Genomic DNA, 14,092 nt, shown 5'->3' with positions numbered 1-14,092 from the left:
ATCTATCTATCTATTTATTTTTGTATTTAGTACAGGGTCTACAGGGTCTCCCTACATAGATCAGATTTGTAGTAGTTCTTGTGTTTTCATCCTCCCAAGAGCTGGGATTAAAGGCGCCCGCCACCGCGCCCAGTGTCAATCGTCCTCTCAGTGCGCTCCGGGGGCAGGGCTGGCACAGCAGGACTGGAGTGCTTTTTAAATGATGCTAGAATAAGTGGATTCATCTAGGTACGGCTTGAGCTATGCTTTCTTAGCAGCAGGAATGACTACCATGGGGCCAAGTGGAAGAGTAATGTAACGTGTGATCCAAAATCAAGTCCCTTGATTATGTATCGCTCACGCGTAGGTTTTACTGCATTTGATTTAACTATGCAAAGGAGATAATGAGATATAGTACAACTAAATTAAAAACTGTAAAAGAAGTAAAAATACAAAAAATTGAAGTAGTCATTCTGACAAAAGTGTAAATTTGAATGTGTATAATATCCAAAGTATGAATTTTTCCTTCTAGAGTCAAGAAAATATTTTTGCATTTAAGTATCAGGGTCTACCCAGGTATCTCTCAGCTCAGATGTAATAAAAACATGGAAATAAGGATCAAGTAGAATTCATCACCTCTGCAGAATTTACTGGATATTAACATAATAGACCTTCATTAAGTTTTAAAATTTTTATTTCAGGACACGGCCTCCTTAGGAAGAAGGGCCCCCTTAGGAAGAAGGTAAATAAAAGTAGCTGCCAATGTGGTAGGCAGATAATTTACAGATGAATATAGACCCTTACGAATAAATATACAGACAGATCTACATTGATTCCTAAGCTCCTGAGCCTGACATATGTTGTTTTATTTTCAGGGGTAAAGGCCCACTAAAGCACACCACTGACGTGATCTGCGCAGCTAAGATGATATCTGAGTCAGGATCCCGGATGGACGCGCTCGCTCGGCAGATTGCTAACCAGGTGAGGGTTTTGGCACTCGCATGGGTGAAGGTCTTAACCCACGGTGTGAAGATTAACCCACGGCGCTGGTTAATCTGCGCCGTTCCAGTGGTGACTAGAACAAAGTTCAACTTTTCTCCATTTGGTATTTTCCTGCTATAATCAACTTTATTGCATAGCGTTATTAATACATCAGTAGATCAAGCAGGAAATCATTCATTTTAAGAAAATAAACTATTTTAGGAAAAAAAATTAGCTTTTAATATACTCAAATGATTTAAAAAATTTTTGTTTAAGTCTTCTTACTTATTTTTGTTGCCAATAAGAAAACAGATTTTCCCCTTCATATTTCAAATTTCTGTTTTCACCTTTCAAAAGTTATTACTTTCCTGAGTGGACTAAACACTTACTTAGATAAGTGCAGGGGCCAGGGTTCGATCCCTGGAACTGCATGCCACACTGGCCTCGCCCCAGACATGCTGAGCCAGCGATGGAGTCCGGGTGTGGTGGCGCAGGCCTGTAATCCCAGCACCATGGCAGCAGAAATCAGGAGGATCACTACGAGTCCAAGATGCACAGTGAGACCCTGAATAAAAAAACAACCAACCAACAAACAAAAAACCCTTAAAAATTATAACCTTCAAGTTCAAATTTTTTAGCTTTTTCTGCTTTGACAATAAATTAGGACATTCTATGTAAAATTAAAGAACAAATAGAAATGAATTGAATCCCAACATGAAACATAAAATGCAGGAGGCAAATAATCCTCACAGAGACGGTTTTCTCTCAACCTTGATTCTTTCTCATATAGCTCTATTTCAGTTTTCTAGGTAGCAGCTACATTATTCCAGTCACCTTATGCTTAATTTTCGTTGAAAAATTGGTCTGTTCTGTTCCTTAACATATTGAGATATTCAATTAATATTTCAGACTGGGAGTAATATTGCTTTGGGGTCTTTATGTTGCATTCAACTTGATAATACATGTTAATTTCCCTTTAGAAAAACAGAACAGTCCTTTTTGACTTTTCAAATACTCCCCATTGCTTCTTATTTATTTGCTTAGAAGGAAATTTGATTTGGATGTTTCATGTTAATAATTACTATCATTTCTACTCTTTACTCTGTTGCAACATGAAGCATTTTTCTCTACTAGATAAGATATTTGTAAATATAACACGGCAGAAACCAATAAAAGCTAATGATAGCACAGAAAAATACTCTAGAATTCCCTTGAATATGTGCATTGTTTCACTATCTTGTTAGTGTAAATATTAGAAAAATATGATTAATCATTTTTAAGTAGAGATTAGGCATCCCTAAACTGAAAATTCAAAATTATACATACAGTGAAAGCTTTTAGATTTCAGTGAATGTTGGTGTTCAGATTTTTAGACTTAGAATGCTTCGTCAGTCACCCTCTGCATAGTCCCTCATCCCCCACATCAAGCGCTTCTGAGCCCCGCACTTAAGATGAGGTTTGCTGAAGCAACATTTAGCACTGAGCACGTACAGTGAAAAGCAGGACGTGTGCTGAGCAAGCAAAGTGAATGCCTGCAACTCGTATGTTCTCAGAACTTTTCTTATGATGGATTTTTGTTCATTTACTTTCATAAGACAGGCTAAGATTTATTGGAATAAATAAAATTATGGCTCATTAGACACACTTATGTCACCCGATAGTGTTTAAATACTGCACACTGCCTACCATTCTTTTTCTAATTGCTTGGGGATATAAAACCATAAAAGTTCATATAATTGTGTCACTTTGAAGGGTTTTATTTCTTCTATCAATATATCATGTTAATTTCATATCATCTTTTCAGAGGTGCTTTTGTAACATATTTTAATTAAATTATACTGTTATTTTTCACATTATTTAAACTGTATGGAATAAAACAAAAGTACTTCCTCACCTGCATATGCTTTTGGCATTTTAGGAAGAGCTTCATGAAAAAGTCATGAAAATGAAGAATTATTCATTACTGTGGAGCTATTTCTACTCTACATGGTACAGTAATTTTACATGAATCAAATCTGTTCTGAACACACAGTGTTCTGAGAATAAAAACTTAGAACAAAAACACTGACCAGTAACTAGAGTGACCATGTTTCAAAATTGTCCACGAAAGTACCTCTGTTTTGTTTGACAGATTAATACACAAATTTGAGTTTTAAATACTTGAAGTCAGTTGTGAAAATCTATTTGACAGTGTAAGAGGAAAATTTTCAAGATCTTTGTGTATTATGAAATAATTTTCTACGACAGTCCAGATTATTAGATTAGTTGCTGTCTAGATTTATCAATCATTCAAAATTTCTAACCATTTTATGATACTTTTGAATGTGAATTTCTTGCTGGAAGGTCAGAAAATCAATCAACAATTAATATCCATTTCTATCTAGAATAAATTTTAAATGGATAAAATACACATAATAAAATATTATTATAGTTCACATACACATTTTTATCAATCTTAGTTTATATATGGTTTCAAAATTCAGATGTAGAAAGAATGAAGTAACTGGAGAGCTTAGTGAATTAAAGTGCCTGCTTACGCAGATGCAGGGACCTGGGGTTCAATCTCCACATGCCTGTAATCCCAGTGCTTAGGAAGCTGAAGACAGGAGGATCACTGTGATTCTGATCTGTGTAGTGAAACCCTGTAGACCCTGTACTAAATGAGAGAGAAAAAGGAGAGAGAGAGAGAGACAGAGAGAGACAGAGACAGAGAGAGACAGAGACCGAGAGAGAAATGAATCAGATCAGTTGGGGCTCCTCATTCTGCCTGCTTGACCTTTTTTTTCTTCCTTTTCTTTTTTCTTTTATTTTTGGCTCCTCTTCCTACTTTTCTCCTATGAACATACATTTATTGTATATGCTGGGCACAATTAACTACTCAACAGTTGCTTTTATCTAGCTAGAAAGAGAAGTAAAGCCTTTTGTTTATTTTTAATTTGTGTATGTTGTTTTATATTAAGCACATTTGCAATACAACTAGATTACTTAAAAATTATAAACCAATGTATAAAGCTCAAACTCATGAGTTTCTACATATATTTATTATATAATAATTGAATCAGCATTTTAATATATCTATCTCCTTAAACATTTTGTTAGCAGTTATTAATAGTTTTACCTGGGGCACAATTTGATAAAACTTTTTGTTGAAGCATCCATAGCCTTCAGATAAGCTGATTTGTCTCACTCATCCAAAATCTCTAGGACCTAGGAAAGTCTTGAGATGCTTTTGTTGAAATACACGATCCCAGGCACATTTGCTTACGTCCTGTGGAACTCGGGCACACGTCACCATCGTCAGATATAGCACTCCTGAAGGACTCAGTGGCTTTAGCTGTCACCGTTCCTACACGTGCTGCTTAGTAGTCAACATGGGATAGGAGTCTGAGGCCCCAACTCCTAGTGTGCACTCCTTTCTGCCACTCCACAGCTCACTGTAAGTTCCATGAACCAACTGAGCCCCTAAGGTAGGGGCAGTGCCCAGAAAGGATTCAGTTAGCTGCAGGAGCAGTAAACCCCCAGTTAGCTTGGAGACGAACAGGTGCCGACACACAAGTAACATCTGCTAACACATGTTACACAGATGAGGACAAAAGTGGAACTTCTGACTTCTGTGGTGGGTCGGAAGCTGAGTTACATTTTGTTGCTATTTTGTCAAAGCAAAGATATCCGGGCTATTGAATGGATGCTAACATCTAATCATAAATTTAAACCAATTTTTAGTATAAAATTCAATGACAGTTAATATGAATTCAAGAAAGGAAACATTTTTAAAACAAAAAATAAACCCAAATCATATACAATGCACTGCTATGAATAAATCAAGCTACAAGTCCAATTTATATTGATATGTGATGCAGTACTGTTTAGAGCCAGCCTCATTTGAATTGCTTCATAATGATATTACAAATCAAAACTTTTGTGGAAATAAAACTATACTGAAAATAAACATTTGAATCTTTGATCCTGTCATTATTACATATATCATAAGGATGTACCTCATGAAAAGAGGTTTATTGAGATCATTATTTGTCTGCAATGTATTTCAAACACAAACTTTGGTGTATAGATTTTTTCTCTAGATTAATGTATTCTTGTTTTATAAAGATCAATGTCTAACAGCTTCTCAGCTGTTAAATACAACTAAATATGAAAATATTTTGTCTATTCACATCTTTCAAGAAATGGTCAGTGGGATATTTCCCCCTCTTACCTAATCCGTTGGGATTCCATTTAAATATTGTGAGGGTTGAGTGTCATGAGGGTGATTAGCAGGAAATAAAGGGCTTCAGAGCTGTACACTGAAGAAGAAAGAAGGTTCTTCAGTTTTCTGAGGAAAACACACGAACAAGCTTTCTCCTTAAAGCTGGCTATCTTTTCTTTTTTAAACACAATTCCCAAATAACTGGGATTTACCTGAAGTATATTCTTTCCACATCCATATTCTAGGTGAAGACTAACACGTTTTTGTAAGATTGTTTTAGCCATGGAAGTTCATCAGTTGACAACTTTCAGCCACTAAAAACAAGGTGATATTTTTATGTAACCTGTGACTTTTTTATTTTGGCCTTTTAAAAGCACCTTAAATAAAACTAATGCCTATGTTTATCCTCCAACTTTGTTAATTATAGTTTGAAAATAGTTCAGTTTTTAAGTTTTTTATTCATTTTAATGGGAAAAAAGATAAAATAGCAATGAAACAGTTTCAAAACAGGTTAGTAAGACTGTTACAATTCCATATTGCTGTTTTCACAGTAGTTATTCAGAGGACAAGATGTAGACATAATATCTTGTCTAAACACTTTTAGTACAAACCTTTCTTCTCATTGAACTAAGAGAGAGTAGCTATATATCTATCCTAACTCTCTTGTATATACATATATTTTTTTCACTACAAAATGGTCTTTTATTTATATCCCCTTTTTTTTGTTTTGTCTGTCAGAGATGGGTGTAAGAGTGAAAAACTGGTCCAGAACAAAAACTAATGCCACTAATAGGGACAGAAAGAAAAGCAAAATGCTTGCAAAGAAAGTTAGAAAGACTTCTATAAAACTAGGAGAGAATATTTGGGAGAATGAAAAGAAAATTCTGCTAACAGCGGTGAATGAGTAGAACAGCAGAAGATAAAAGATCTTGAGAAGAAATGAGGGAAGTCCTGTAATGGATGCAATGTATTTTGGAATTGAAAGACAATGAGGGATATCAGTGAAAAAAAATCTGTGGAGAGAATTCTGAGGGAGGTGAAGCCAATGTCAGCATGGTAACTGTTTATGATAGCATCCAAAAAAATGAAATACCATGGAGTTAACCTAATCAAGAAAATAATACACCTCTAGGATGAGAGCTTCATTGTTCTGAAAAAGAAGACTGACAAGTCTATCAGCAGAACCCATACACTGAAAATGGCCATAACTCTAAAACTGTTACAGAGATTTAATGCAATCCCTATTAAATACCAATAGCTTTTCCTACAGAACTGGCGAATATGATCTCAAAATTCATGTAGAACCAGAGAGGTCTATCACACACAAAGCAGTTCCAGGCAACAAGGGCAAGACAGGGCCACCACAGTCCCCGACTTCACGTGGGAATGCAGAGCCATAGTGATAACCATGGCGCGACACTGGGGAAGACAGGAAAGCAAAACAAAACAAGCAGGCACTTTCTGCTGTATTGTCTTTAACAAAGGGGCTAAATTCCCTTCCTGAAGGAAAGACAGGCTCCTTAAAAAAATGGTTCTAAGAAAACTGGATACTCATAGGCCCAAAGTGGAACTTTGACTCGTATCTCTCACCATGAGTTAAACCAAAATCAAAATGGATCAAAGCTATGAACATTAGAACACAACGATTTAATAATCTGGCTGACAAAATGATATCTTGAAGACAGATGTAGGCAAACTTTCTGAACAAAACTCTGTTTGCATGAGAGAGAACACCAAGAACCAACAAATAAGGTCACATCAAATTAAAAAGCTTCTCCACTGTAAAGGATACTACCAACAGAGTGAAGAGAAGGCCTGCAGATGGGAAAAAATTCCTTGCTACTCATCTGAGAAAAGATTAATATCTAGAATATGTGAAGAACTCTAAAAAATAGGCCTCCCAAATTACAAAATCAATGAAAATATTGACAATCTGAACTTCTCAGATGAAGAAATACAAATGACCAATAAATACATGAAAAAAATATTCACTATTGTTGGCTGTTCAAGAAATACAAATTAAAACAACATTGTACTTTCATCTGCATCTAGAGACAATGTCTTCCATCAAGAAATCAACCAATAACAGATGCTGGCATGGCTTGTGCTAAGAAAGGAATCTTTCTTCATGTTTGGTAGAACTCTAAACTGATACAAACACTAAGGAAATCAGTCTGGAGCATGCTCAGAAACTAAATATAGAAATTCTGTTTGACCCACCTATTTCTGTTCCAGGTATCCCTCGAAATAGTGAAAGATTTCATATGACAGTGAGACATGCACAGTTATGTTTATAACAATTCAGTGCATGTTGTCTAAATCTTTCAAAAGCTTGTACATCAACAGATGACTGGACAAAATAAATATGGCATTCGTACACGATGGAGTACTGCTCCCCATAAAGAAGAGGAAGCACAAGTAATTTGTTGGCAAATGTTTGTACCTCGAGATCACAATGTTAAGTAAAATAACGCCAAGCTCAAATATTGCAGTTTCTTTTCTATGAAAGGAGGAAAAAAAGTGGGAGGAAAAAGTGGATTGGAATTCAACATAGGCAATATATCTGAGTGTACTTTGACTCCTACAATTGTCTAACATAATTTATATATTCTTTGGCCTGTTAGTCTGTTAAAATCTATATAATGTATTATCAGATCATTAACTTTATAAGATAAAGAAATGTGTAGGACTGGAGATATAGCTCAGCGGCACAAGCACCTGCCTGCCAAGTACAACGTCATGAGTTCAATCCCTGGTACTGCAAAAATAAATAAGTAAATAAATAAAATAAATGTATCTGATGCTGAATAGAGAGCAATAGTTTTAGAAGACTTTGTTCTGAATAAACAAGAAATGCGGAGAGAGGAATGTGAGCTTATAGAGATAAGGACAGCATTTGTTTTGAGATTTTATATTGATATCTTCACTAGTGGGAAACACATGAGAAAAGTACAGTAGGAGGTGAGATCACTGGAGCTCTATGATCCTGAGCGAGGTAAACAGAGAGAGCTCTCGGGCTGGATTAAGAGGAAAGAACCAAGCCCCATGGGAAGAGGAAGGTCACAGGCCTGCTGTGTCCACAGTGACTCTAGTTGCTCAAAATTTCTATGCCTATAATTCACAATGACACACAATATTTTTCATTAACAACCTTTGCCAGCTCAGTGGAATTTAAACTGCTATCTGTAATTGCAAAAGTCACTTTAAATGTATTTTAAATAGTTTATTCTCCAGTATGGCCAAAAAATTGCCATAATGATGGAACAAAAGTCTTTCAATGCTTTCATGTCACTAATTCACTCTTGAAATTCAACTGAAAAATGAACATTTTTCAGTATTTTTATCTCTAAATGATGTCTTCTTTGCTACCAATAATCTTACTAGAAGCATGGAAACTAGTTTAATGTGAAGAAAATCACATATGCTGGCATGCCATCTATTTACCTGTAGTGGGTGTCCTGTAATTATGGGGCTTAAAACTTACAATTCCATGCCTGGAAGAGCTAACCAGACACCCTAGTGGATGTGGCCTGTGCTAGTAGAACAGGAAATGACAACCAAGGTCTACCATGACATCCACCTACCATCTGATTGCCAGAAAGTACCTAGAAGGACTCCTTTAAACCTATTTTATTTGGGAAAAATAAAATCAAGCACAGAAATATTCTAGAAATCCAAGGAACAAGGTTTTCTATTACCTTTATACTAACATGTAAATGGTGGGGTCACCCCTTTTGGCATGCTTCCTGAATGCCCTCCTGAAAATGTAGGAGCTATTTTCTTCATTATTTCCATTAACAATCTTCTCAACTCTCCAAGTATAAATGGTGTAAAAAGCATTATGTGACTTTTAAGCTTTTATAAAAATGTGTATATTTAATGTGCGTTGCATAACAATGTATGGCGTAATGTCCAGCAATCTATGGTTGGGAAAAAGTACTTGTGAGCCAAGGAATTGAGATAGAGGTAATATCCAAACTAGAAAAAAAGTTCTATAAAGCAGTAACAAGAAAAAGCCCCAATAAACCAATTAAAATGACAAAGGCAATAAAGATGTTCTTTTAAAGGAGAAACACAAATGGCCAAAGGACTTGGTCAATACCAGAACTAAAGTGGAAGCCACTAAATCTTCTGTTTCTGTCTCTAGGCAACAAAAGCTCAGAGGCATAGAAATAATATCTGAGGAGATGGAAATAAAAATTCTTCTTATTTGATCGTTACACCATATGCATAGATCATTACCCCATACATATCTATCAATATTGCATGCCATTTAACTCAGAAAGACTTTTAAATATAAAAGAGGAGAACTTTAATCACTTTTATAGCATGGGAATTTATTACTTATTTGTTCATGGACATTTACTACTACTTATTTGTCTTTTTACTTCATTTATAATACTGATGACTTCCATCTTCAGCTGTAATGAGGATTTTCATCAGTCTTGCAAGTGCAGGATAAATGTCAACCAGAATTGCAAGTTCAAATTTTGCTTTTGTTTGACTCACACTTTCCTTACTGGAATCGTAGACTCTCCTGCTGTAGCCCTGGGAGAACCTCGAGAGAGAGAGAGACCACATCTTTTCCTTCAACTTGAGCGATTGTAGCATTAGCTGTTGGTCAAAAAACTAATTACTGGTTTACAAGTTCCATTAATCAGGAATTTTATAGTGGTGCTGCTCTATACGGAAGAAGTCCACATTAATCAGACTACAATTTCCAAATCATGCCAATTCAGGACGGGATTGACTAAACAGAGTAAATTTTTACTACTTGCTATAGGAAACATAGCTGGCACAAAACCTGATGCCACCCTGACCCTGCAGCCTAAACACACCTCCAACGGCTGCGTCACACTGAACTTGTGCTGACTGGTACTCGAAGCTATAACTACTATTGGCATGTCACTAGATATTATGAATATTCAAAGATATATGAAATACAAGAGGAAATAAAAGTATTTATTATATCATGTTTATTGATCATTTTCATATATTTTCCATATATGAACCATACTTTTGGGTCATCTGATTGGAATAGTGCATTATATTTTACCTACTTTTTCTGTTCCCAAGCCATCTTCTACAATGCTTTGCAGACCTCACATTCTAAGATTCTCTAAGGCCTCGTGCTACAGGTAAACCTTCCTACTCTTCCCACTGCTTTCCGCTGTTTATGTTATTACTACACTCTGCTGTTTTAAGGACCACAACAGCGAATAGCTGTACATATGAGTTCTATTAGATTTCCCTTTTCTTGTGAAAATTTATCAAAAGCAGAGTCCGGGGAGATGTTTAAAAATCTGCAACCATCACATAGGAGAAAGAATGCAAAGGTTAACCCCTAGCCCAAGAGGTTTGAATTGCTATGATAAAATTAATTAATTAATTAATTAATTAATTAATTAATTTACTTTTGCTATACCAGGGATTGAACTCAGGAGCCTGTGCTTGCCAGGCAGGCACTTATTCTACTGAGCTATCTCCCCAGCCCACATAAAATTTAAAACTACAGTATTTTCCAGGTGTTCCTTACACAAGATAAAACAAGATCAGATGTTGCTTTTGCTAACACAATTTGATATCTCCCTGATAAATGGGTGCTGCTTCTTAGTTCCTCTTAGAGTGTAGTCATTACCTAAGATAGAGAAGATTTCCTTTGTGTGTAGATAGCTAAAAACATTTAATGGCAAAAGTAATAGTGTAATAATAATAAATAATAATAAAATGTGTTTTTATTTTTTTGCAGATAACTTTATTTTTGTATATATAGTACAAGATAGACAATGGAGAGCTCTGCAACTCAAAGTGCATTCTAAGTCATTCCAGGTGAAGGGAGGAAATGCAGCCTAAATATTTCTTTAGGTTTTCCTAAAAATGTAATCTGAAAGTTTCTATGCTTATCAGAAACTGAAGGCAGGTGCTTTTTGTATGCTTGCATGTTGGAAAATTCTTTTAACATTTATTTGGCCTAAAATGAAATACTTAAAGGCATGGTGGATTAACTAATGGGCAACTGGTAACACCCAGCTCACCTGCATCAGCATGATGCTGGGCATGGGAGGCCCACCTGAGCATTGTAGCCAACACCATGAAAGGAGACCTGGAGGGGACGATGACTCCTTGCTGATCCTGGAGAGGCTGTCACACTGGATTTTCTGTCCTTGCTGTCGGAGGAGCTCAGGGCTATGGGTGTGGCTAGGAGGGCTGCGGTACTTCTCCCAGGAGCTCTGGTTCTTGCCTTGAGCATGGCTGCCTCGCTCTGGGGCAGATCGCTCAACTTGCTGACACAAAGCCTTCACCCTCCTGGTCCAGAGGAAGTGCAAGTTTCCACCGCTGACCGTGAGGTTTTTCCAGCACACATCCTTGACGCAGAGTTGTGAAAGACTCTGTCATGGGTTGTAGGCATCCAGTGAGACCTGCAGAGGACATTTCCACAGGCTCTTGACCACCAGCTGGATTCGGTAGGACACTGCTGTGGGATCCAGGCCCTCAGCTGGATTCTTTGGTCTCTAATGCATGGACAGATCTCCCATACTCTTTTGCGTTTGACTCTTGGGTATTGTATAATAAAATAAAATAAGCCTATAATGTGTCCTGCATTAAATCTGTTCCCATGTAGACCCTGACCACAACAAAGAGTGAAAAATTAATAATCTATTTTAGTGGTGGAAGCACATCAGAAGAAAATGTAAGCCTGTGAGCTCACCGGAAGCTCCCTGGCTACCCTGTAGTGACAGTGACTACTCACTGTTCTTCCTCTCATCTTGCTGTTCTCCTTTCTATCTTTGATGCACATTCAGTGTCCAGACCCGTCATGCAAACAGGACCTGCTGGCTTATCTGGAGCAGATTAAGTTCTACTCACACCAGCTGAAGATCTGCAGTCAAGTTAAAGCTGAGATCCAGAGCCTGGGAGGAGAACTCATTGTGACAGCCGTGAGTACTGGCCCACGATGGCAGGTCGTGGGGGGAAGGCTGGGCTCAGAGCAGCTGTGCCTGTGCTCAAGTTGCCGAATCTTCTAGAAAAATTCAGGTTAGCACTGACTCAACTTGAGTCTGTGTAAAAGCACAAGCAATTAAACTAGCAAAAATATGTTGTCATATTTCACTTGACAAATTTTCATCAGCATATGTTTGTGATACAAAATGAACTTACCGTGGTGTATGGATATATATATATATATATATATATATATATGGCATCTTAACTATTTTCTTCCCCTCCTCCATGCTTCCATCCCATTCTCTTCATGCCTAGGTCCTCTTCCTATTGCCAAAACATCAAACTTCGCCTTTTAAATTATTTATAATTTGAATTTCTCATAAAAAAACTATCTGATATTTAACCTTGTGTGTCAGATTTATTTCACTGAGCATTTGTGCACTCAAAATGTATTTGTTTTCTTCTTCAAAGACTCACATTTGCCCTTCCTTATGGCCAAGTCAGCACTGCCTTGTGTTTATATATACTCCATTTGCTGTCCAGCAATCTTCAATGGGCACATACCCTACTTCAAAAGCTAAGTTATTATGACTTGCTCATAACCATGGTTTGTATATATCACTGTAATATGATATTTTTCACAAACATGCCCAGAAGAGTAATAACTGGGTCAAAGGGAAGTTCTACTTTTAGATTTTTGAAAATTTTGCATACTGATTTCCATGGTAATTGTACTAGCTAATATTCCCTCCAACCATATACAAGAGCTCATTTCTTTCCATAACCTCTCTAGTATTCACTGACTTTTGAGTTCCTCTTGGCAGTCATTCTACCTGGTATAAGAGAGAGTCTCAGTGTTGTTTTCACTTGTTTTGCTATAATGATTAAAGATATGTCATCTTTTTCATGAACCTATTGGCCATTTTTTTTTCCTTTTTCTCTTGAAAGTCTGTTCATTTAAATTGCACACTTTTGGATTTGTTCTTTTATTTGTGGGAAGAGGGCTTTCTCCAGTTCTTCATGTATTCCAGATGTTAGTCCTCTGAACAACAGTGGAAAGATGAATATTTTCCATCTGTAAGTTATTTCTTCACTCAGTTAGTTGTTTTCTTTGCGGTCCAGTGCTTTTTATTATTATATAAACTCATTTGTTAATTGTTGCTGTTATTTCTTGTGCAGTTGGGTTCTGTTCAGATGTAATTGCATATGCCTATGTCTTTAAGAGTTTTACCAATTTTCTCTTCCAGTAGATTTAGTGCTTTTCTTGTATCTAGATGTTACTTTTTATTTTGTCTTAGTATGGGAAGAGAAATGTGTTTTTCTATTTCTTCTACATGTGGATAACTGCTTTTCCCAGCACCATTTCTTAAAGCAGTTACCTTTTTTTCAAGGTATGATTTTGATTTCTTAGTGGAAGATCAAATGGCTGAGAGTGACAGGGGTTTAGTTGATCAATATGTTTATTTTGGTGTTCTTACCATGCTGTTTTGATTATTATATCCTTGTAATATAACTGGAAGTGCTGTGTTGTGGTGCATGTCGCTTTGATTGTATTGCAAAGTTTGGGTTTTATTCTTCTGGGTATATTCTAGCTTCATATAATTTTAAGATTGTTTTCTCTAGATCCATGAATAATGCTCTTGAGATTACATTGAATCGCCGTATTATTTTTTATAATATCATCATTTTGACCAATTTATTTCCTGGCTACCCCCAAAGAGGGGATGTCTTGTCTTTCTGATAACCTCTCCAATCTCTTTTCAGACTTTTATTATTCTATAGTTTCTGTTACAAAGATCTTTTTTAAAAATATTTATTTACTTATTTATTTGTCCTGTCAGAGGTGAATATTCTATTGGCATCTAAATACTATAAGTGTTTGAATTCAACTAAACATCTAATACTGTCTAGCAGTCTATAATATTAGTGGGTTATCCTCAGAAGTTATTGACGAGCCTTTTACAGCTCATTGTATTAATATGG

At 36.3% G+C, this 14,092-nt stretch overlaps 1 protein-coding gene across 1 annotated transcript in view; it reads left to right on the top strand.

The window, feature by feature from the left end:
- Ctnna3 (catenin alpha 3) overlaps window positions 1-14,092 on the top strand; it is a 1,779,311-nt gene that overhangs the window by 1,716,352 nt on the left and 48,867 nt on the right. Inside the window, exons 17-18 of the mRNA XM_012514925.2 lie at window positions 855-960; window positions 11,968-12,102. Of these exons, the coding sequence (XP_012370379.1) occupies window positions 855-960; window positions 11,968-12,102 (241 nt within the window). The remainder of the gene's footprint in view (window positions 1-854; window positions 961-11,967; window positions 12,103-14,092) is intronic.

This window comes from Octodon degus, unplaced genomic scaffold, assembly GCF_000260255.1.
Source record: "Octodon degus isolate 3935 unplaced genomic scaffold, OctDeg1.0 scaffold00046, whole genome shotgun sequence".
Lineage (NCBI taxonomy): Eukaryota > Metazoa > Chordata > Mammalia > Rodentia > Octodontidae > Octodon > Octodon degus.
The sequence above is the reverse complement of the archived record's forward strand: the minus strand, read 5'-3'. Positions and strand labels throughout refer to the sequence as shown.